Source organism: Falco rusticolus, chromosome 2 (genome assembly GCF_015220075.1).
Source record: "Falco rusticolus isolate bFalRus1 chromosome 2, bFalRus1.pri, whole genome shotgun sequence".
Classification (NCBI taxonomy): Eukaryota; Metazoa; Chordata; class Aves; order Falconiformes; family Falconidae; genus Falco; species Falco rusticolus.
The window spans coordinates 25,932,065-25,955,633 of record NC_051188.1 but is presented as its reverse complement, the minus strand read 5'-3'; the positions used below and the strand labels follow the sequence as shown (position 1 = coordinate 25,955,633).

Genomic DNA, 23,569 nt, shown 5'->3' with positions numbered 1-23,569 from the left:
GCACAACTTAGTCCAGTGTTACTATGCTGCACTGCTGTATACCTGATATAATGAGTCCACCTACAGGCTATGTGACAGCAGTGCCTGTACATGTTAAGAACTTTCTCAAGAATCTTTTAAAAAATATTTCCTTGAAATAACATTAAAGAGGTCTCTTGCTATTCTTTTTGTAGTAGGAGCCAAATTTACTGGGGGGAAAAAAAGAGAAAAAAAGAAAATTATTTTCCATGAAAGCTGGAAGTTAGAATGAGAAGGCAGACAGATGGACATCTGACCTACATGGTATTAGGACAAAGGAGGAGTATGAATTCATCAGGGAGGTTATTCTTCTAGAGTTTTAAGAAGAAAAGACCAGCCCTTTCTAGGCTTTACGGCTTGCAACTAGAATACAGGCTACTAGCTTGGAAAAGAAACTTGTGAGAAAGTACCCAGTACTGCTGGAGGTAAGTGGGACCCAAGGACCACAAAAACCTCCCTTTCTCATTTTTTAAAAGCTCTAGTATTTTATGCATTTATTTCTGTGCTTTAAAAGAACAACAATTGTTATTGTTTGGTTTCTAATAATATAATTTTTACAGTAGCACTTTAAACAGTAATTTAGTAACTTCAAATATTAGTAGCTTCTGTATTTTCAAGGATAATTTTCAGACCTTCTTTGCAGCAAGCCTGACCACTTTACACTGCTACCAGCTTTTCTTTTCCTGAGGGCATGGTTGTGTTTTTTTTTTACTGCTGCACTCTCTTAACCCCTTCTGTTGAGTATATGTAGTTGATTCTAAACTTTACAATTAGTCTCACATTTTCAGTCATTTTTTTCTTCATTAGCAAAGCAACAGATTTCTGCCTAATGAGAATGCCCAATTTCTGCCTAATGAAAACGCCATACATTTTTGACAGTACATATATCTTGATTATTAATTAACGTAACAATGATAATACAATCAAGGACGTATAATCTGAGTGCCAACAATTTCTACCCTTAAGTTACTCTGGACCACACAAGCCAAAGACAAAGGAGAGGGCATGAGCAGTTAACCTCTGTTACACAGTCTAATACATCTTAGTAAGTGTCCAATTCATTAGACAGGGATAGAGTGGCTCATATGTTTAATTAATTATTGGCAGGTTTACTTTCAAAAAGGTGCCAGATGCTATGCATTTCCTAGTTGCTATCTGGATCTCTGATCTATGTTGTTTCCTGCCATGTTAAACATCTGTTCAGAACATACTTCTGCACACAGGAACTTCAGTAATTTAAGAGTTAAATCTTCAAAATGGAATGAATGTGTATCTTCTTCACTTTTGTGTGTTTGTAATGATATCCCTTTAAAGGCATCATAAAGGAATATTATATGAAGAAAAATGTTCTGTAACTGGTGTGGGGATCATTACAGTTTGAAGATTTCACTGTGCATAAATAATAGACTTCTGCTGTAGCACCTGCTCTTCAGTTCCTCCTCTGAATGCTAGGATTGGGATCTGTCTTGTCACTAGTAGCATATTCAGAAAAACAATGTGGAAGTTGCAAAGCTTTGAACCTCGATTCCGCTGGAGGATGTATAAATAGAGGCAGATTTGAATATCCATTTCACCTTTCATCATTTATTTGTTCCTACCATATACATTTCTGGAAAAAGGGTGGTGTTTTCTGTCTCCATGTGTATTTGACTCATCGATGTGTTCTAGTAAGAAACACTTTCAGTCACAAAGTGTTTGCAGAAACATGACCATACTGTGGAGCCTTTCAGTAAGACACTAAGAGCTAATCATAGAGAATGTCTTACAACAGATTTCTTACAAGCCTATAAATAGCAGTTTGAAATTCGTGATTTTTTTCCCCTCCCCTGTAGATGAAGGGATTACATGTGCAGTCAGGATTTCAATCACTACCAGCATTTTAAATTCTATCCACTGGAGGATTTCAAAGGGTTTTGTGCCCTCATTCAAAATTACCTATTGTTTTCTTCATGGTAAAACCCAAACCTTGCAAATTACTTGCAGAAATTCTAAAGTAATAAAGGAAAATATATAAGAAACATCCTCACAATGCAAATCAATGCTCAAATCTTGTAACAATATAAAGTTATTCAATGTATTGTTAGTGATGATGAATGTTTTTAAACTAACTGAAGTAAAGCATTATCTGTAACTCATTGTTTCAACTTCACTATCTAAACGGGGCTTGTGTTTGGACAGTAATGCAATTTCATTGGGATCTTTTTGCAAGTGTTTACAGCAAGAGATAAAAAGAAATCTATGAACAGGAATCCTACTGCTACAAATTAAGGAAGTCTGTCTTCCAGAGGATAGGGTCAGGCAATTCACTGGCTTTAACTGCACTGTGCTGAGCCTGCAGCATCACATCTTACTAAACATAGAAGTACACCGAGACACCTAGGGCACATGGAAAGAAAGGAGTGAGAGGTGGCATGGCAGAGAAGAAATACATTATGCACTCCTTAGCCTTGAAAACCAATACAGAGCTCCTGCCCCAGTACAAACCAAACAATCCATAAGAATCCTGATTCTGACTGACCAGTGTGATCACACCCTGTGAGACATATGCTGCAAATGACACTAGCCTGACCTCCCCGCAGAAACATTTTTAACATTCAACTTGATTTCTAACAGGGATTCTCTGATGTCTAATAGAGTTAAATTCATTCTCTCTCTCTCAGTCCTGCTTTATCAATTGCTTTCCTGTTCCTCATGCTGCAATATCCATAGTATTGTACCAACACAGTATGTTACACAGCTGCAAATGAACCAGAAGAGATTTTTTTAGTTACTTTTCAGTCTTCCATTTATTCACTGCACAATGATGACATACCACAAATGATAGTGCAGAGCAAATATTGAAGCTGATTAAGAGATACACATATAACTACTGCCTCAGCCAAGAAATTATAGGGTATCTTTTCTTGAAACAGATACCTATATTCATGAATATTGTGTAAAAATAGCATCATTTAAGCATCCTCTGTTGAATTGGTTGAAACTGGCCAACATGTTGAAAAGTTATGAAGGGAGTAAAAGGCTGATCCTTCTCAGCCAGTCTGATTACATAAGTCTCACATCCTCAAGAAATCACATTAAAGTATATGTATGGCTATGCACTCATACACTTGCAAGGACTCTCTGAAATGTGGGACCAAATTATAGCTGGCACGAGGCTTGCCTGAATAGACAAACTTCATTATGCAGAGAAAGGAGAAAATGTCTCACACTGAAATGAGCTTCAAGGTAATGATTAAAGAACTTCTTAAATAAAAAACGAAACGCAGTTTATATATATAAACATATACACACAAACACACATAAAAAATCAGAAGAAAGGCTTATTTGACTTAGGCTTCGGTGACTTTGAACACTGACCATCTTTGATGCCTTAAGGGAAGATGATATATTGTCAACTGCAGAACAAGGGAAAACATGCTTTTTTTACTGATCCCTGCAGGTGGCTAGTTGATGCTAAAGTACATCTGTCTATGGCCATGTGAACAAATGCAGCAATGGCAACGTTAGAGCAAATTAAGGTTAACGCAGACTATCACACCTTGCAGGGTATGGCACAGAGGAAGTGAGTATTCACAGGCTCCAAAGCCACAAAGAAGCTTCAAACCTATTCAGCAAATACATGACATTTTTCCTCCTGAGAAGCTGGATTTAAGACTATATTTAGAAAGAATGTGTAAAACAGTCATAAAGACTACAAGTAGCATCGATCACAGTACTTGATGGTAAGCCCTAGTAAAGTTTCCCAATGTTATTTACTCTCATTAGGCATTCTGCTGGTAGAAAGGCTAAGACATCCTGTAGTATCTAACTTCTTTTTATCTCTTCTCTTTGGTACATGGAGCAGTTCAAGCTCCTTACATTGTACTTCATGGCATTTATCTCCCATCCATCAATCGCTCTTGTGTCCTGCTCTTTTGTTCCCTCTGCAGCGTGTGCGTATCATTCTTGAAGTGCTGACTATAGAACCAGATGGTAGGAGTTTCACTGAAGTTGTGCACAGAAATGAAATCACCTCCTCATTTATTCTTCCTAGGCATCCAATATTGGACAAGCCTTTGTTCCCTCAGCACTGAGCTGAAAGCCCAGAGTATACTAATTATTATAAAAATCCCTAAATTCTTTGTGTGGCTTCATCCAATATCTCCTACCCTCTATGTATAGTTTATATTCTTTGTTCCTAGAGATTAGACTCAGCATTTGGCTGTGCTGAAATCTGGCTTTTTCTTGAGTTTCGGTTATTCCACAAAATGATTCAACACCTCTCTCCAGTGGAATGCCCTTGCTTCTCATTTTCTGTATCTCTGTCTAAGCAGTTAGCTTTGCCAGGAACAATTCTGTACCATAATAAAGACTGTTAATAAAAATATCAAAGTAGGATCAAAAAGTGGCTTATATAAAATTTCTATGAATAGCTTCAGGTTTTACTTATGTGCTGTTAGTTCCAGTTAATGGAAATTTGAAAATCATAACACTAATTTTTTAATTCCTTTTCTCTCTTACTTGTAATATTTATTCATTTATTTAGTTCAGAATGTTGGCTACATGCTGTGCTACACACTAGTAGGCAATTACCAAAAAGTCTGATTAGTTGAAAGAAAGCATGCCTGGACACACAAACAAAAACATTTAGCATGTGGCAGAGTGAGATAAAAGATAGTATGAACAGGAAAATAAAAGTTCTGCAAGAGCATGCAAGCTCTGCTTTACAGCATCTGTGCTCCTGAGCACAACAATAATACAAAGGTTCTGAGAAGTTTCTAAGAGAAAACCAAGGGTCATGTTAAGCACCAAAAATTACTTTTTTTCCCCAGAAAGTATAAAGGATTTCCAGATTACTACGGTGTCTTAGGAAAATGGTTGTCCTGTTTTATCTAATACAAAAGAGTATTGTTTAAGCAAATCAGAAACTAATTGTGCCAGTACTGGTGGATGCTACAGTGATGCCACACTTGTGGTCTTTGGGAGCTTTTAATGCAATGTCATTTAGCATCCAAGTTCTATCTGTGGTTTCCAGAGGAATGTTTTGGGCAATTTTTCAATTGTTTCAAGAAGCCTCCTGTCAAATAGCATACAAAGCTAGTCCTTCACCACTTCTACTGAATATTTTCATAGGGCCATGTGGTGAGTTAATGAAGAGAAATGAATTCTGCTCCTATCAGCACAAAAACATTTTCTTTTTCATCTGATTTGAATTGTGCATGTACCAGAAACATATCAAATGCATGCCAAAGAATCTGTATGAGCTCTTTTGGAGAAGGACTACCTGGCTGAGCTTCTACCCAGCTAGTGATATAGGAAAATGAAAAGCACTGGTAATGTTTGTTTGGTATCTCACTAAGGAGAAGGGAAAGCATTGTATGTGACTATGTTTCAATCTTGGACCTATTAGAGTTCAGGACACTCCAAGAATAGCTGTAGTGAAAATACTTTTATCCATCTGTGCTTGACAAAAAAAGGATATAACTTTTCTTTTGGATAGAGATCAGATTACACTTGCCTGTAACATTTTCACCTAAAAGCTAGAATATCGTAATGTACTGTACATGGAGGGAATTTGCAGACCATATGGAAATGAGAGTTAGTAAAAACATATCTGTGCAAGTGTTAAATGGAACTCCACAACGAGCACTGCTAAGCTCAAATATGTGACCTACACATATTGCATGTTTGTTTCCAATTAGATTTTATACGGACAATTTTAACCTTTGCAACTTCTATTCTCTGAGGCACTGGGAGAACCTCGGTTGATGAACCACAGTAATGTTGGGCTGGTTTTGGTACACTCTGAAGCTATTCATATCCAATTGCAAAGCAATCCTTTTTAACTTATCATTGAGGACAATTTCCAGTTATAAAATATTTTGGGAAGTTGATGAAACATTAGAAATTCAGTTGAGTGTAAGATACTTTTGAAGAAAGAAATGGTTTTGGGAAAAGGAACAAAAATTAGTATTATTTCAGTATAGTAAATATGTGAAATGTTTTACCAATAAATAGGTTCTGCAATGTCAGATTACAGCTTGATAGGGTTCCTCTGCTACCAGTCACATTTGGGAACTTAAATGAACAAACAAGAAAAAATAAGAATTTTGAGTATGAGTGGTCCAAGTTTTTGGTCTAGATGGACAAGATCATTGCAGCCCAGTCATTTCAACTCCACTCAAAACTTAAGAACTCACTGCTTAGATATTAACTATAATTTCCTCAAAAAATTAATCAGCCAGTCTTCCATGGGACAGAATGATGATACATCCTAAAGGAAAATGAGGTGGCATGGTATGACTACAAGATTTTTCACAAAAAGTTTGAGACAGCTCAACTACTGTGAAAAGGTGAAATCATAACTAAGTTGTATACACGTTTCCAAATATATATTTACAACACCTAACTCAAACCATCAGATTTTCTGGAAAGTTTGCATAATCAATCTGGTTTAGAATTATTAAAATGATTTTTTTCTGTTCCCTTTTCTTTTGTGCTCTCTCTTCAGTATGCAAAACCTCAGCTACAAAACTCTTGATATTCTTACTAAGTCTGAAGTGATTTAGTAATTCTTATACACATGCATGCACAAGAGTACTAGAGAGAGCTTCAGAAAAAAAGCCATGTCATCAAGGATGCCTGGAGGTATTCAGATAGGAGAAAGACTTCTTACCATAAGGAGGTTTTGAAAAACTGCAAGAGGAGGGAGGGTATTTTTGTGTTTCAAGCTTGAATACTCAGAAGAAAAGGACACGCTTCATGGAATGCAACAGATACTTTTATGTTGATCAATTTGAAAAACAGACAGAACCCTTAGACTTGATTAAATAAAGTTTATTTACTCCTTTTTGATTGTTATAACTAAAACCTTTAGACATAAAGCAATAAATTAGACTATTTCATATAAAACTGTCAAGCTAATTACTGCTTGCCAGTATAAAATCAAATTTAAATTATCAAAGCCCCACAGGAACTCTGTGTACTCACATATCTTGAATAACACCACTAAACCCCTCTATTTTGCAGAGCCATTACATGGTGAGCACTTTCAAGCACTTCAAGGACCAACACTGGCTTTCAGTAAACAATGACAGGAAACTTCTCAAAGCAAATCAGGTATCAGACTATGAGAGAATTTAGAATTCTCTTTTAAAGGCAAATTATCTAGGCAAGAATTCAGTTTAGTTGAGAACAAGGGTCTCATGCGGGCAGTGAAGAAAGAAAAGAAGTACACAATGACTATAAAAGCATCTAAGTTCTCTGTTAAGAAGCAAAAAAGCCCAACTGTGTTAGAAGGAGCAAACAGAAATTCAAGTCCTGCAATGTAAAAATCCAAGGTGTACTCAGATTTTTTTCTTTACGGATTGCTATTTCAATATCTTGGGAAGAAAGGACTGTTTTTCAGAAAACAGGAAGAGTGTGATTGGTTAGACACAACATTAAGGAAAAGTGATGGGAAGGACAGTACTTGTTTTGGAACTCAGTGTTTGTAAACTATTCCTGAGACTGAACTGAGTGGCTCAGTCATAGATGGGACAAAATTTGGAATGGCAGTCCAAGCGGGTATCGGAAGAATGCTAAGCCATGTCTCTCCCTGTACAGGCAAAGACATAAACTCATACCGCCATATAGCTGTGAGGCTCCTCTGGCCTCTAGCTTTTCAGTCTTTGTCACATGCTGGGAACTGTTGTAGCCTTGTTTATGCCATGAATCTGACCAAAAGACAAAGTCAGAACAGCATCAGTGAAGAATTTTTTAAAATCTATAAAAGAGTTCAGGTGAAACCAAGACAATTTTAGTTGTATTGTATGAATTCTATAGTGCAATTAATCAATTGTCAAATGGAAAGGATAACACTGCTACAAATTTTGCAAACAACTTCACTAAGAGACTTGAAAATGGAACCCATCAAATATCTTAGTCATCTGTGTTCTTGATGAACATCTCAGACCACTAACTTCAGGTGTCATTAAGTGAGAACTGCAACTTACTCATAGCTATAAAATTAACAGTATAAAATACCTAAAGTCTCCGAGTATTACTAAGCTGCTATAACATTCCTTGGTCTTATTAAACAATAACGAGACAAAAAAAAAAAAAAAGGCTATTTAGAAGATCTCATTTACAAGGTACAAATATTTTTAGCATTAAGAGTAGAAGATGGCCAACATTGTGGGGAGTATTAACTGAGACCATAGAAAGACTGTACACTAATATTTAGATAAAATGCATGTATAATAGAACGAGTTTAGGAATTTGAACACAAAGGTGTGTTTTTTCTGTGTAGATCTTCACACATTGTAAGTTCTGCCTTAATGAGACTTTTTCCTCTCAATAAACAGCAGTATTGTGTGTAAGAACTATTCTGAAAGGAAAAAAGTTTATTTAGCTGAATATATTCTCTGAATATGTGACGTGGGAGCAGTGCATGCTCACGCAAAATCCCCTATCACTATTTTAACTACATTCACACTGATTCATTACTTTCTGCATGAGCTTGCTGTATTTTGCACTTTCTTCATAATTTCTGCATTACTTACTGCCTCAACTTACGAGGCAAATCTTCTAACTATGAAGTAGTTATAAAACCCCACAAAATTCCTCAGAAGTGTTCAAGAATACTTCTTTTTCAAAAGTCATCCCTTTTTATTCCCCTATAGGGACAGCTCTTTATCCATCTTTGTGAATCCAACTGACCTACCCAAGCAAATAGCTTCCCTACCAAATATAGATACACATATCAATAATGTTGGAGCGCAGTCTTCAATTCACTTTCTTTGGGAATCGATTACACTTTTTAACTGTACTTTTCACTAGTTTCTCAAAGTCCGGCTGAAACACATATAATTTTTCTGAGGAGGAAAAAGCGAACTAAAGAGAAGTTTTTGCATTCCAAGATGACAGGACGTATCTTTACACAGCATCTCACTTGGAGAAAAAAAGGGGTACAAGAGCTATCACTTAATTTCTGTAAATGACATTAAATGCAAGGAAGTGAAATCACAACACATTAACAACTGATTAATTTATTTATGAAAAATAGTTATATGAAGTCTAGTGAAAATGAAAAAAAGTTCATATCAAATGACTAATTGTCAAAATAATATAATCTTATAACAGAAACAGTACCTTCAATCAACAGCTCTTGTCCATGACTGCCCAACAGTGTTCGGGATAGGAAAGGGGCAAAATCAACAAAAATTTCTCGCAGCAGAGGGGCCACCTTTTCTAAGGCTCTTTCAAGCTTTGCAGTGATACTGTGAAAAAAACAGACACCATGATTGGAAGAACACTTAACAACAGAAGTTAAATGATATCAAATCGTATCTGTTTTTAAAAGTTGCTGCAAGCTTCTTTATAAAAGATGATCATAATTTGATGAAGCTTTACAGTGTTTAAATGGCTTTAAGTAAATGCAAATGTTACGTCAGCCTCATAAATTCTACACCATTTACAGAGTACTCCAGAATTTATTCTCATTTTCAAACATGATAAGAAGAACGTCAGATAGTCAAGTGTAAGTGTATTTCACCCATCTCAGTTTATATGCATCTCATCATTTTATATACAGTTGAGGGCTTGAAAAGAGATTTTATTCACCCAAAGCAATCACAGGTAACTTGCTTTTTCGTTCAAGCTTTCAAATCACAACATCTGGCATTGCAATGCTAGACAATGGAGTACATGAGAAAGTGTTCTAGCACAGGTATCAAGAAAACCAATATTCTTTTCTTCAGCTTTGAGGGAACATGACCCCAGGAAAATAACTTTGCCATTGCATTTATACTTCCCTGCCTGCTGAGAATATATACTCTTCAAAGCCCAGAGTGTTCCTTAATTTCAACTTGTACAATGAGAAGAGGTGTTGTGACTTCAGTTTGTTTCTTAAATACCAGAAATATTCCTGTGTCTGAGGATACAAACCTAGCAATAGTATGCAAATGTCAGCAGTGTGCTAAGGACTGTACCCCTAAGAGTCCTTCCCCTTTAAAACTCAACAGGGCAGAACACTTGTACACTCTGAAACTCCTATGCCAAGATTAAAAACCTGCTGTGTTATGAACTATTCCTTAAAAACTGGGATGAAATTACATACGTATTCTGGTCTACCAATAATTTTTGCTGTTCTTTTTCAGATTGCTGGTGGCTGAAGGGGTTTTCTTTGTGCTTTAATTGCGGCACAAAAATATTACTGGCATTTAAAAGTGCATTTATAGGAAGAAGTTATGCTTATTGACAGGATCTAAGAGAACGAACACTGACATTTAAATTTTATACTGTATCTACTAACTATAAACATTAAATAAATATGGATTTTTTTAAATTCAGATCACATAAAGATCCCTGCATTTAAAGAGAAAGCTGATATTATAAACATATTGGAAGTTTTTCTTCATTAGCATAAATTATTTTACTGAATTCCTATAGTTTATTTTCTTTCAATGTTCTGCTTTCCCATTTCAAATTCAGATAGTGATTTCCTAATATTCCAAAGGATGGATTCATATCAACAGCCTTTGCTTTAGTTGACTGGTTGACTTTTACTATGCTAAAGTCTCTGTTGACTATATTTGAAACACAGGCAACTACCTTAGAGTTTTGTAATTTGCAACATGAATCTATCCCAAGTTTCTCTGGTAGAGATAAAAAGCCTACTAGATTAATCCAGTCTTCTCTAAACCATGTTTTAAAATATGCTTTCACTGTACATTGGTTTAAAAGACCCCATTTTAGAGTTCACTTAGCTCTGAAAACTTTACATACAATTGAAAAAATATCAATGTCAAAAGTTTTAAAATTAAGATCAATTTTTATTTAAGAATCAAGTAATATGGGAGGTGTGGATGTGCTGTTAATCTACACCTTGGATGAGCTATTAATAAACACCTTGTTATCAAATGGATAGCCGATGGATCTTGTATATTATGGATCTATTAATGGGCAATTGGGAATAGCATTCTGTGAAAATGTGAGATCAAAGTTTAGCACTGTTTAAAAATGCATATCAAAGGACAGGAATGAATATTTAAATAGAGGAAAAAGAAAACCCGAATCCTTTTTCCTTCATATAAATCCCTGGTGCATTTACATGTTGAAAACTGACTGCAGTTCTGGTCCTTCAGTTTCAAAAAGAACAAGTAAAATTAAGGAAAAAAACATACGTAGAGACCCCAAAAATGTTTCGGGGTAGCATGTGGCCCATCTACTGCCTTTCCTGTAGACACACACTAAGGAGAGAAATTGATCTGATTCTAAAGCTGTTTCTAACAATTATTGTACCTTATAATGCATCCTGCAATCATGAAGGAACCGTAGAGATTCATGTAACTAGTTTTCATGACTGAACTAAGATTTTAAGGGGGTTTTGTAAAGAATGGGTATTTTGGTTTTTCCTCTCCATTACTGGAGATTCAAGGCAAATAAACTCTTAGCAGCTTCCAAATTCAAGATTATTTATTTTGCAGATTAAAGACAACACACATCAGAAAATTGTGTGTGTCTGTGTGTGTGTGTATATATATATATATAATTTATCCATATATAAATGTGATAAACTTGGACAGGAAAGGTTGAAAGAGCACAGTAGCAATATGAGATTAAAAGAAGTAATTTTAAGACTGTGAGCAAAAAGAACAAATAATTCTGTGGATAGTTCTTGCTACCTACTGCTTGAATTGGTCACAAGAAAGTGCAGAGAGGTGGGGGGCACACACTGTCCCAGTCCCATGTATGCTACCTTCCCAACCCCATTCCAGGCCAGACCTCTACCTCCAAATCAAGACTATTAAATGCCAAAAAGTCCAAGGTAGTTCTCCTGCCCACTTCCCTCTGCTCATTCTACAGCTGTAAGCAGCTCTTTACCTATTCAGCAGCTATAAGGGAAAGCTTAGGTAAGTTAGCTTTCACTTCATGTTCTCTAACCCCACAAACAACTCTCATTTTTAACCTCATAAAAGCTGAAGCACAACAAATTCATAATAAGGAAACCAAAATTTATCTGTAATCAAAATAAACTTTTAGTTGTTTATTTGAAGCCCAAAGCACATTTCTTGGGTTGATTATATTTTAAGTTTTCTACATTTCTGATATTGTGCTTCCCAGAATTTTTTTCAGTTGCTAATCTCAGTTACTACTCAGAGCACAACATTTTCTGAGTTCAGATTCTGCATTCAAAATGTGAATTCTAGATTTTGCAAACTGAAGTTTTTCTTTGAGTCCAGGACCAAAACTTTCAAAATGCTTATGAAAAAAACAAGAACATTTCATTGGTTAAAATAACTGAAAAACAAAATTGTTAAAAATCCAGTTTAATTTTAACATACTTCAGTATCTGAATTTTAAAAAAGATGTCAGCCCCAGTGAAGCACTGTCCCAACACAGGAAGACAAGAAGCAAAAGGAGTGGCTTAATTACACCACAACCTTATTAACTTGCGTCATAATGCTGTCAAGTAATAAATAACACCACACAAATGGACATTGTCTCGACCATTTGCACCGTTTTGGAGCAGAGCCAACAGCCCTTCTGCTTTCAGCCTGGGCCCACACCCCCTGCCATGATTTCACCTGCACTACCACCTGACATTTCAGCTAGGACCAGCAAAAAAAGGCATTTTTTGCATCGTGTGTTAAATCGCTGAAGTACCAATACTTTTTTTCACCGGTTACATAGGGCCTTCGATTTAAGTTTATTTCTTTTCTAGTTCATTACAGAATGACAGTCTTTTGTTCATGAGCTTGTAAGCATATTAAATGAGCAAAATTATATATTTTTTCTTTGTATAGTTTCATATGTTTGAAGTTGTGGGAGAGGAAATTATAGTTATTAAAAGATAAAACTTGTGTACCTCATGTTTTCAGCTGAATCCTCTGGCATTGGAGCAACAGTTTGTACAGCTGGGAGATTTTTGCTGGTAGCACCATTCACAAAGCTGGATGACGAAGAGGAAGAAGAAGATCCTGAGTCTACTGCACCTGTCCCCCAAAAAATACAGGTCTTAATTCAGTCTGAAGAAACATAATTTTTAGAGATTTGTAATATATTCCTTGTCTTATTCATCTACTTTTAAGTAAGGAAATAATGTTGTTTATTCTAAAACAATTCAAACAATTTGATATGATCATCATATAAATTAATACCTTATTCTGCTACTATAAAAATAATAAGCTTAAAAAGCTATTGGAAAATCAGGCAAAATAAATCCTTACCTCATTTTCATTATTCCCAAATTATATTCCAAAGATGAAAACATTTTTACATCATCCTGTAAAGCAAGATCTTTCTAAAATAAAGGTATATTTATGATGAGCTTGAGTGGAGAATAGAAGTTTAACTTTTTTTTATAATATATATATATACACACACTTCTTGACTGCTGTAGTTGCAACTACAGGCAGAAAATAAAATACAAATTTAAGAATTACAGAGAAAATAGAAAATGCATATTCCTTCAGGAAGTAATATGGAAAACTAGTATCTAATTATAGTTTTTCTGTTTCCTTCCTCGAGTCAAGGGGAATCTTAAGGTATTAGAAGTCGGAAGGGCAGCGGGGGTATCATTTCAATGGGTTGTGAACAGCTGCCCAGAAAAAAAGATGCAGACAGAGCATACATTTATACTTTAAGTGATCGGGGTCAGAGCTAAGGGCTAAACTTAGATGCTAGATGCCAATCTATCATGCTTGCTGAAATGGGACTCTGAGTTCAGCCTCTCTGAAGCAAACCAGCAAAGGCTCAGAGTGGCCATGAACAGTCGTGAGAGCACTGTGATAAATGCTGTCCCTGTTCTGCTGCGCTGTCCTTGTGCAACGCGTCACTGCAAGAGAGGTAGCAACGAACAGTCTTGTAGTCGGAGCTCAAAGCCTGAGGGACTGCAACGCTACCAGACACAAGGGCGACAGCCAACAAGATTTATCTAAGTTAGCAACGAGGGGTGGAGAACCCCAGTTTAGAGATCAGCGGCATTATCCTGCCAATTTTGTAAAATGATAACTAGTTGCTCCCTGTTGCTGGTCAGTTTTAGCAGCTGATACATCACTGTCCTTGGAATTACATAGGTATATGTTATTTTTCAGTTTCCTGCAAAGCTCTACAAAGCATTTACAGTTCCTTAACTGCTTAAGCAGCCAGCTGACAGTGAAGCAGAGGTCAAATGTTGGTAATCATGAAAAATTCTCTGGCAGCAGGGATGATTTATTGTGGTTTTGGTTTTTTTTTTAATTTGCCTTTAAATATTTTTTACTGATAAAAGAATTAAGGTAAACATCAGAGCTTTCACTGGCTCGCTTAAGAAAATTTACATTCAAAACTCTCAAAATGCAGCAGGATCTGCTGGGCTTGCTGACACCAGAGTAGCTGGTGAGGTTCAGGATTTAGACTAGGAACTGATTTAGTCTGTTTTAATAATGTCAGTGGGAGGTGGCGGTGGCTGACACTCTGGGTTCTGACTTGCACTAAATGCAAATTGTAAATGTATCCAAACACACCGAGAAGGAAACACAAAAATATAGGCTCTCTCCCAACCTAGGAATCACAGCGATTTATCTGAGAATAGGGTAGCTTAAAAAAGATTAAGGACTCACACATATGTGTATGTGTGTGTGTATTTATATTATTTATAGATATGTATTATTTACAAATTTATATTCATATATGCACTGGTAACACATTTTTTTGTTGTTGCTTCCCTCTTTCTTCCAAAACCAAACTTTCTTCATTTAAGGTTGTTGTCTAAAAATGCAGTTGCTAAGTTGTTTAACCAGCTAGGCTCCCAGAAGAGAAGGTCAAGCAGACCTAGAACTACTGGATTAACATAGAAGTGAGAATCAGGATCAAAATTGAGGAAATCCAGTCTAAACCCCTATAAAACAAGTTTCTTACATAAAGAGATGAAGGAAGAAAACCTATCTCCTAAAAGATATATTCAAAACACTAAAAGGACTTCAGTAACATACATCTCATTACATCGTGACAGTGACATTGACTACGACAGCAATGGCAGATGGAATGTAAACACTGACTGTAAGCCATGAATAACTGAAAAAAACACCTTTCACAAAAGTCCAGCATAGAATATACCTCAAAGACACAACTGTATTTCTACAGTATCTGTGATATACTGTAAAAACAACTGTAAATAGGTTTGGGGGGACATCTAGTGTTTCTAAAAATTGTATACTGTTTCTTTTTTACCATAGTACAAAAAAACCCCAAACTAAACCAGGTGCTGTTCAATGAAATTCTATACACTACTTTAAAATCATTAATAACATAGATAATTTCACAGACTTCAGGTATGTAAACCAGAAAGTACCTGGATACTTCAATGTATATATCTCAAAAACTGACATGCATAATCACTGTTTTAACTACCATAGGCACAGTTTAATTAAAAACAGCAAAAAGAGTATTTTAATATAATAGATATTTATATATTTTCAATGTGAGACTACTTTTTTTTTACTGTCAATAATGTTGAGCATTCTTAGAATGTCGATATAAAATTCAAATCTTAAAAAAAGTTTGGAGGGGAAGGTCTTTTGAAGCTGTTTTTTAAGAGAATTCATCAATAAAGCTCATTCAGATGAATTAATGCATAAAAGACTTTACTAGAGCAGTCGAGTACACACATAATACTAATTAATTTGTTACTTGCTGAAATTCTATTGAATCAATACTTTTCCTTTAATCAAGCTAATCCATAGACTAGGAGACAAAACCAGTTGCATTAAAAAAAAAAAAAAAAAGCAGCTATAAGATCTACCAGAAAAAAGCAGCCTTTAATCCACAGTGAATGTACCATGGCATCTGCAATACTGTCCTCTACTAAGGGAGGTATCGGGGAAATGACTGATTTTTAAATGCACTTACTTACAAAGAAGAGCTACTACATTCCAGCCCAAACAGTTCAGATCTTTAATCACTGAGAAGTCTGAAAAGCTTACATTATTCAGTATCAATTGGAAAACAAGGTTTCCAATGTAGGATATTTTTTGCATGACATAAGAGTACCTAAAAGGAAATCCGTTCAAGATTAACAGAAGTGGCTACACAAATGGAACTGTTCATAGCAGTGATAACATTATTCAGAGCATTCATTCCTCCCATCTGCCTCAGGATAATTAGATTTTAAGATTTTTTTTTTATCCTTAGAAAAATCAAAGTTCTATTACCAGGTATTAAAGGTAATCTGCAAAAGGAAAGAAAAAAAAAATGAGTGTGCCTTCATATTATTCCATGAAGCAGAAGGATGCCAAAAGCTTCCCCCTCCATTTTCTGCAACCCCAGGGAGATTTTCACTTTCTCAACCCTTGACTGAAATCGTGATAGCCTTGAAGAGAGCTTTTCTCTCAAGTGCTTTTGTGTAGTTTAGAAAGAAAACAGACCATAGCCAGACATTTCAAAGGAATTTAAGTAAACGTCAGTTGCTCTCAGTAAGGATTCATTTCTCAACAGAGATCACACTCTCCATGGTCAACAGGCTCCTTGATGATAGACAATCCCATTATTACTATTATAAATAATTAAAAAAAGAAGGTCTTGTCCTCCTTCTATAGGTCACAATGATCAACTACTGTTAAGACATCACTACAATTAAATTAGGTAGGTTCTTACTGAAAAACCATCCAAAAATCATAGCATAATTTTCCTTGACAAACAGTAATTACCCAAAATATTAACTCTCCACAATCTACAGTATATTTATTAAGTAGCTAGTTGTCTTTACTTCCTTTGACACACAAGGAGGGATTAATTGGTATATATCACATAAACATCCTCTACTGCAGAGCACTGGAGAATTTAGCTCATTTCAGTTCTAAACTACGCTTATAAAACAGTGTTAAGGCTATTTACTTTTTTAAGTCTGTGCAAGTCCAATGTGCACTCTCAACACTCTCAAAGATTACAAACATACGCCAAGAGAAAACACTGGCTCTAATAAAGGCCAAAATTTAATATTTCCAGGTTTTTAATTCAGAAGCACAAAAACAGTAACAAAAAAGATGATTAAAAAACAAAACACCACTAAAAATAACAAAAAACAAACAAGAAAAAATGAGGGTCACAAAAATATTTAAGGACAATACCTGTTGTATTAATCATACTTTTTGGTGTAGCTCCTGTTGCAGCAAATATATTAGGTGTACTACCCGGTGGCAGTCCACTCCCAGGTGTAGCAGCTCCCACTGTGGTAACAGCCAAACTACCTGGAGGGGGTTTCTTTACTGGTACAACCACACTCCTGTGGAAAAAGAAACCGCAGATTACTAGAACTGCACAATGGAGTCAGCAAGGTTTTTTTTGTGATGGGATTATGCTGTGTTAATACGCTGTGCTGAAGAATACATAGTAATGTCAATTTTCTTAACCTTTCTGAAATAGGGTAAGACTACTTTAATGGACCCTAACACCATAGTCCTATCCTTTGTCTGCAGCTTCAAGTGATTCCAAGAAACTTAATCTGTCTGTCAGTGCGCACAAAATGAAAAGACCCGGCCACTTCATTGATATGCTGTGAACACTGCTATCACCTGTGTTCTAGATTTGCAAAGAAAATGTTAAGTGTTGGAAATATTGCCAGCATCCTAGCAGTGTACATGCATGCAGTCTTAATGAGTATGTTAATTTGTTGATCTTACTGAAATTATCTAAGCTGACAATTTTTTTGCCAGCCATCTGAACATTTGAGTACAGTAGCTGATTCTTCAGCACCGTGCACATACTGGTCTTGCAAATATAGTTCACTAACAAACATAATTTTGCACTCAGCCTTCTGGAAAACTTTCACACTCATTTCAACCAACAGCTCATGATGTAAATTGAACACCTAAAATGGAACACAGTAAATATGTGCTTTCACAATATTGATACAATATTGATTTAAAAATAAAGCTTAAAAAGCAGTCTTGAGAATTTGAAGCTTTTAAGAAGAGAACAGGGCTTTTATAGAAGTCTGACATAATATCAGATATAAATAGACAACATTGCATTCAAACACATTCTCACCTAATCTTAAACCACTCTCTTTTCCCCCCAAATCTCAAAACTAAAAGACTTCCTCTATGTGTTATAACAGAAGAAGAAGGAAACTTTTAAGAAGACATTTAATTAATTTTTTTTTCAGCACTGGACAGCTGTCATAGTGCAGACAACGATATTTACATTTTTCCTTTTAATATTTCCATTTGTCTATCAAAAACTGCTCCTAAATAGTCTATTTCAGTAGAAAACCTGAGTGAAAAACAAACCTGAAACAAATTATATTTGTAAACGTTACAAAAGATATTTTCATCATCATCACGTTTGCTAGTTAAGCAGATACGCTTTTCTTTAAAATTAATCATTTTGATCAAATAATACACCAAGAAAATGCAACTTTTTAGGGCAATAAGGCCACATTTTGCTCTAGAAGTTCCTTTGGTTATTGTTTTGTTATCCTTCTGTTTAAACAGGATGATACATACAGATTGAAAGGTGCAGAACTACTTTTTACAGTAAAGTAGTTTGTTCATATACGTCTAAATCTTCAGTGTCCCCTGGATTTTAAGGACTGGTGATGTAAATTGTATTGTTGATGCTATTGTGAGAATTATAGACAAGTTTGGTTTTTTTTTTTTATCTCCTCTTATATGATGATAGTGTACAAAATGATCCGTAAACAATTTTTTCTTACTCCTTTTTAGAGGGGTAACAGTGCCAGTTGATGTATCTGCGTTTTGAACAATGTTACCACTACCCTGAAGCACATACTATTAGAAAGGTAATTCTAAGTATATTGATGATTTTCTGTCTCCTTCCATTGACATTAGGAGAAAATGAGTTTGCACAATGCAATAGCTATTAAGATAAGTGACCCTAAAATAATTGCTTTTGTCTGTAGTTAATAATCCCATATAATAATTTCTAATATGAAGTGTTTACATAGCAGCAGCTACAGGTGATTAAAGCCAGGTCTACACGGGTTAGATTACCCTGCTCCATAACACCATGAAATTTCCTAAAATTGGCTCCTATCCACACACAAAGATCTCTGTCTCAATTAATACTTCATATACTGGAGTTCTCGTTTTTCAGGAATACTGAATACGTATTCAAAAGCAGAGGCCCTGTAGTGCCAAAGAAACAGAAGGAGAAATTAGGACTTGTATCTTAAGTGGGAGCATCTCCTGAATATTTTAATTTCATAAGGAAACTACTATCATTACCTACAACACCTTTGTAGAGAACTGCAATAGAAAGGTTAAGACTGGTGTGAATGGGAATATTTGGCTGCTGAGGCACAAGAAGAAAAGACATACTAGGAAAAACCATTTTCAACTGCCTAAGCTAATGGCACATAGATTATCAGGTCATCAAGACCACAGGCATGAGTGTATCTTTGCAAGATAATCAGACTTTGGAAGCAAACCCAATGAACAGTGATGACTCAGAGAGGTGGGGAAGTAGGGACAGACTATTGACAGCTCCATAAGGGTAAAAAAAGGCATAACTAAACCCTGAAAATAGTTGCCAACCTATGAGGAACCCAGGATATGTGAGAAAGACTTGACAGCTGGCATCCCATGCTCTCCATGTCATTACAGCAAATCCTGGACCTAGCATCTGGACACAAGGATGGGGGGAGTCTGCTGGACAGCCTCCTTAGACACACACCCATTATAATGTTTGCAAACATGAGACAGACCACGAGTCAGTGAGATCTGTTTTGTTTTGGGTAAAATAATTTTTCCCTCCTATAAGGTCTGGTATTGATATTTGCTAAATTGCTGACACAATTGCTGCAGAAGTATTTTCTATTTTCCTGCTACTTTTCTGAAGAAGATGTAGCTAAATTCAAAGTCTTCCTCCTTTTCTTCAGACAGCTCAGTGGTCTTTCAGAGTATCCAAAAGATCACTTAACTATCCATAGCAAAGACCACATCTGTCAACTTTACTTCTTAGACATAATAGAATCATGGAATAGTTTGGTTGGAAGGGACCTTTAAAGGTCATCTAGTCCAACCACCAAATGTACTGGCTTCCTGTAAAGGCAAAACCTCATTTTTTAGGAGTGTAGTCAAAGACTGAAAATCAGCTCCCATAGTAAGAAAGGACAACCCTACCCAGACCCCTCAAATACTAATGCTCTACATATGGTTGACATTCTTGTGTAGGTCTGAATCAGGACATTACAGCAGGTCAGGTGTTATTAAAATACAAATTATCAAGAAACAAGAGAAATCTCTCTACCATAAGAATAGGCAAAATCAGTGAGACGTTATCATCCCAGACTGAAAGAAAATGCGGCTTTCTGACATGTCACACATAGTGACCTTGTCAAAATGTCTCGTTCTTGCTGATAGAACAAAATACAGTGAGAGAATACAGAATAACATGCAGAAGAAGGAGATTGAAAAACTATACAAACACCACAACAGAGTGGTCAAAAATGTGCAAGGCAATCAAAGGAACAGCAGAACAAGAAAGGTGAAAGAGGATGACTTGGTGCTTTCAAGTAAAAAGCCCCTTCTTTTAATCAATCAAACTACTGCAATAGCACATATGGTGAAAATGGGCAAATCAGATTTATGAAAGAAGTGTAGCTATTTACCTGCATATAATATGAATGGAGGAAATAATTCAATGTGATAGGTGTCTTACATGTATCTGTAAGGCATTCAGGTATTTCCTTCATGGAGGAACAGAAATCTACAGACTAGAAGAAAAGGTTATAGACACTTCTATCGTTTCATATTAGGCCTAGTTTTCTATAGTGTATTTCAGACTTCCTAAACATCCCAAACTGGTCCACATTTTTCTGGTTCGTGTTATCATGGTCTCAAATGACCCCCAATGATTTAGTCAGGAAAAGCTTAATAGTAATTGGCTGTAGCAACTGATTTTATTTCTCTGTTCATTAGGTCGTTTACAAATCTAAGAAGAATTGTGACTACTAATCATTATTCTGTTACTCTACGCGTGTCCTTTTCAAATTGTAAACCTAAGCCTTAAGTCATTGTAATTCATATCATGCTTCAGATGAGTGTTGTTGGTTCAACCTGCATACCACTTGCGCATTGCTGGTTCATTAAATAACCTCAGCAAATGGCTACAGGATTCTTCTGGGGTTTAGAAATTTGCATGAAATAACTAGGTAGAAAATAACACCATCAACGTGTTGAACTGCATAAAGAGAAAAAGGAAATAAAAGACCCCCACCCCTTCTCAAATTTTCCTTAAAAATTTAGGTACCCAGTGCTGGTGACATACAAATCAGGTTTTGCAGCATTGTATTGTCTCACTCTTTCTCTGTGATCCACATTTTGTATATCTTCATTTTAAAATTTAAAGGCCTTGCAACCTAATCACTCTGGTCAATCAAGAGGTCAGAGATAAGCCTTCAATACTGAATGTCTTGTGTCACCTATCTAAGCGGCAGCAATTAAATCAGAATCACTTTATGCTGTTCTGAGATATGTGAAACCTCTTAAGGCTGAATTAACATTCTTGCTCCTCCTTTTCTCCCCCACAGCAGCAGAAAGCATAAGGATTTTCAAGAAGTGCTCTTCAAAAAGCAGTACAGATATCAGACAAATTTTTCACAGAAATACTCTGTCAAAAAACAACTTCTCCCAGATATTTCACAAGAAATCACAGTAGGAAATTAGGGACAATTTGCTATATTACATGCTACCTTGTTCCTACAGTTAGATTAAATTAATCTCTGGAAAGAAAGCTTAGTATTTTTTTAGTATTTCTGCCGTGAGTTATACATTTTCTCCATGCCTATATACATGACCAGTCCTTTATGAAACATGCATATTGCCCATAAAAATTATCCACTATTCTTTCTGATTTCAGCCCCAGATTATGATTTGAGTCTATAATAAGTGATCATTAGCATGTACTAACAGCACAATTTGAATTCTACTTTAGACAACATTCTATTAGACATTAAGGTAAGATTAACCTGAAATCAAGGAAGGAAGATGTAACTCAGAGTCAAGAGCCATGGAAAAAATGGATTAAAAAATTGTTAAGTATACTGAAGAGATAGGAAAGGCTCACAGAAGTATATAATCTTTGAACCTGTGCAAGTGAAAACTTAGTGCTGAATATCCAGTTAGTTGTTACGGATTCTTTCAATCATTTGATAGCATACATTCATCAAAACTTCCTAAGCTTAAAGTACATAAAATGATCCTACTCTACTAAACACAAATTGCTTGTTTCTAAATATAAGAAGGTGAATCATCTCAGGTGTGGTTTTAGGACAAGGACATGAAGATCATTGATCTTCTCTCTCAGATCAAGCTAGAGAGTATTTACCCCGAGTGAGATTCCCAGTCACTAGTACCTCCTTTGCATTCAGGATAAATTAGCTGAAGCACCTAAAATGATCTAAAATATTGACAACAAAAAAGGAAAAACTGTAAGAGATTAAAAAGCTAGCTATCAAGAAAGATGAATGGTCTTGGATGAACAGAGAAATTGGAAGTACTAGGAATTTAATAAATTTGAAGAATGTGAATAGAATATAAGTGAAAACATCATGTATTAAATGCCAGAAACATCATCGAATAAAGACAAAAAAATAAAGATGCAACCAGCATGAGGTATAGACTGGGATGGGCAAGGAACCTAACCCTGTATCTATGATGCAAAAAAATCCAAAAAGGCAAGAGCTAAAAAACAGCAGTTTTGTAAAAGTCAGCACAGCTTTAACGGTGGTTTTACAGAGCCTGTTTGAGTAAAAAATCAAGACAAAAATCTAGTGCAATTTTCGTCTATATACCCAGTGAATAATATTAAAGGGCAGAGAGATGCTGGTTTCTCCTGGTAAAACAGACATAAAACTTCAGTTGAGATACATCTACAGCTCCATGCATATGAATACAAAAAGATGCACATCATACAGGTTATAAGAAGAGTTTTGAAAGTGCTACCTGCATATAGATTGCTAAATGATGGACAAGGGGAACACAGTTACAGCTTTATGAAAAAAATTGAGGGTTAATATACCAAATTTTGGTCATCTTGAACCTATTTGTAAATTTAGGATGAATTTGTTCTAAACAAACAGGTGAGGTGGAGGTGCGCTTCCACGTTGTCACCCATTTTATTTAGTAAACGAGTGGCCAAGACAGTCTCTAGGAATACAGACAATGCAACTTCAGCTCCCTTCTCCATTTAACAGGATTTGAAATCATACCTCCCATTCTCTGGAGTGTATTTTAACTGCTATTTTAGAAAATATATTTTAGAGAGAGGAGCTCTCAAGTCTTTCCTTTGGACCACAGTCTCCACTGCACAAAGATACGGAAATTACTGAGAGTGAACTGAAACCCCTGATGGGTCACTTAATTACCAAACTGACCAGTTTTTTCATTCACATGTTCACAAACTACTGTGATACCCAAAGCAATGGGGAATGCAATGACTAAGTACAGACAGCACCTGTAACTGTCCCTTCTGATTAATGGGAAATATGCTCTGTTTTCTCCCATTATTTTTCATTATGAACTTCAAAAAGTAATATTTTCTGTTGAGAGAAAAATAAAACTTATTTATTCATATCTCCTTTTTATTA

The 23,569-nt window shown here is 35.7% G+C and overlaps 1 protein-coding gene across 6 annotated transcripts in view; it reads right to left on the bottom strand.

The window, feature by feature from the left end:
- Positions 1-23,569, bottom strand: part of NBEA (neurobeachin) — a 509,705-nt gene that overhangs the window by 271,308 nt on the left and 214,828 nt on the right. For 5 of the 6 annotated variants that reach the window (XM_037377448.1, XM_037377452.1, XM_037377450.1 and 2 more), the window contains 3 exons: positions 17,088-17,242; positions 12,848-12,974; positions 9,130-9,257 (listed from right to left, as the gene is read on the bottom strand). In XM_037377448.1, the coding sequence (XP_037233345.1) occupies positions 9,130-9,257; positions 12,848-12,974; positions 17,088-17,242 (410 nt within the window). The remainder of the gene's footprint in view (positions 1-9,129; positions 9,258-12,847; positions 12,975-17,087; positions 17,243-23,569) is intronic. The other variant, XM_037377449.1, reaches the window with a different exon arrangement.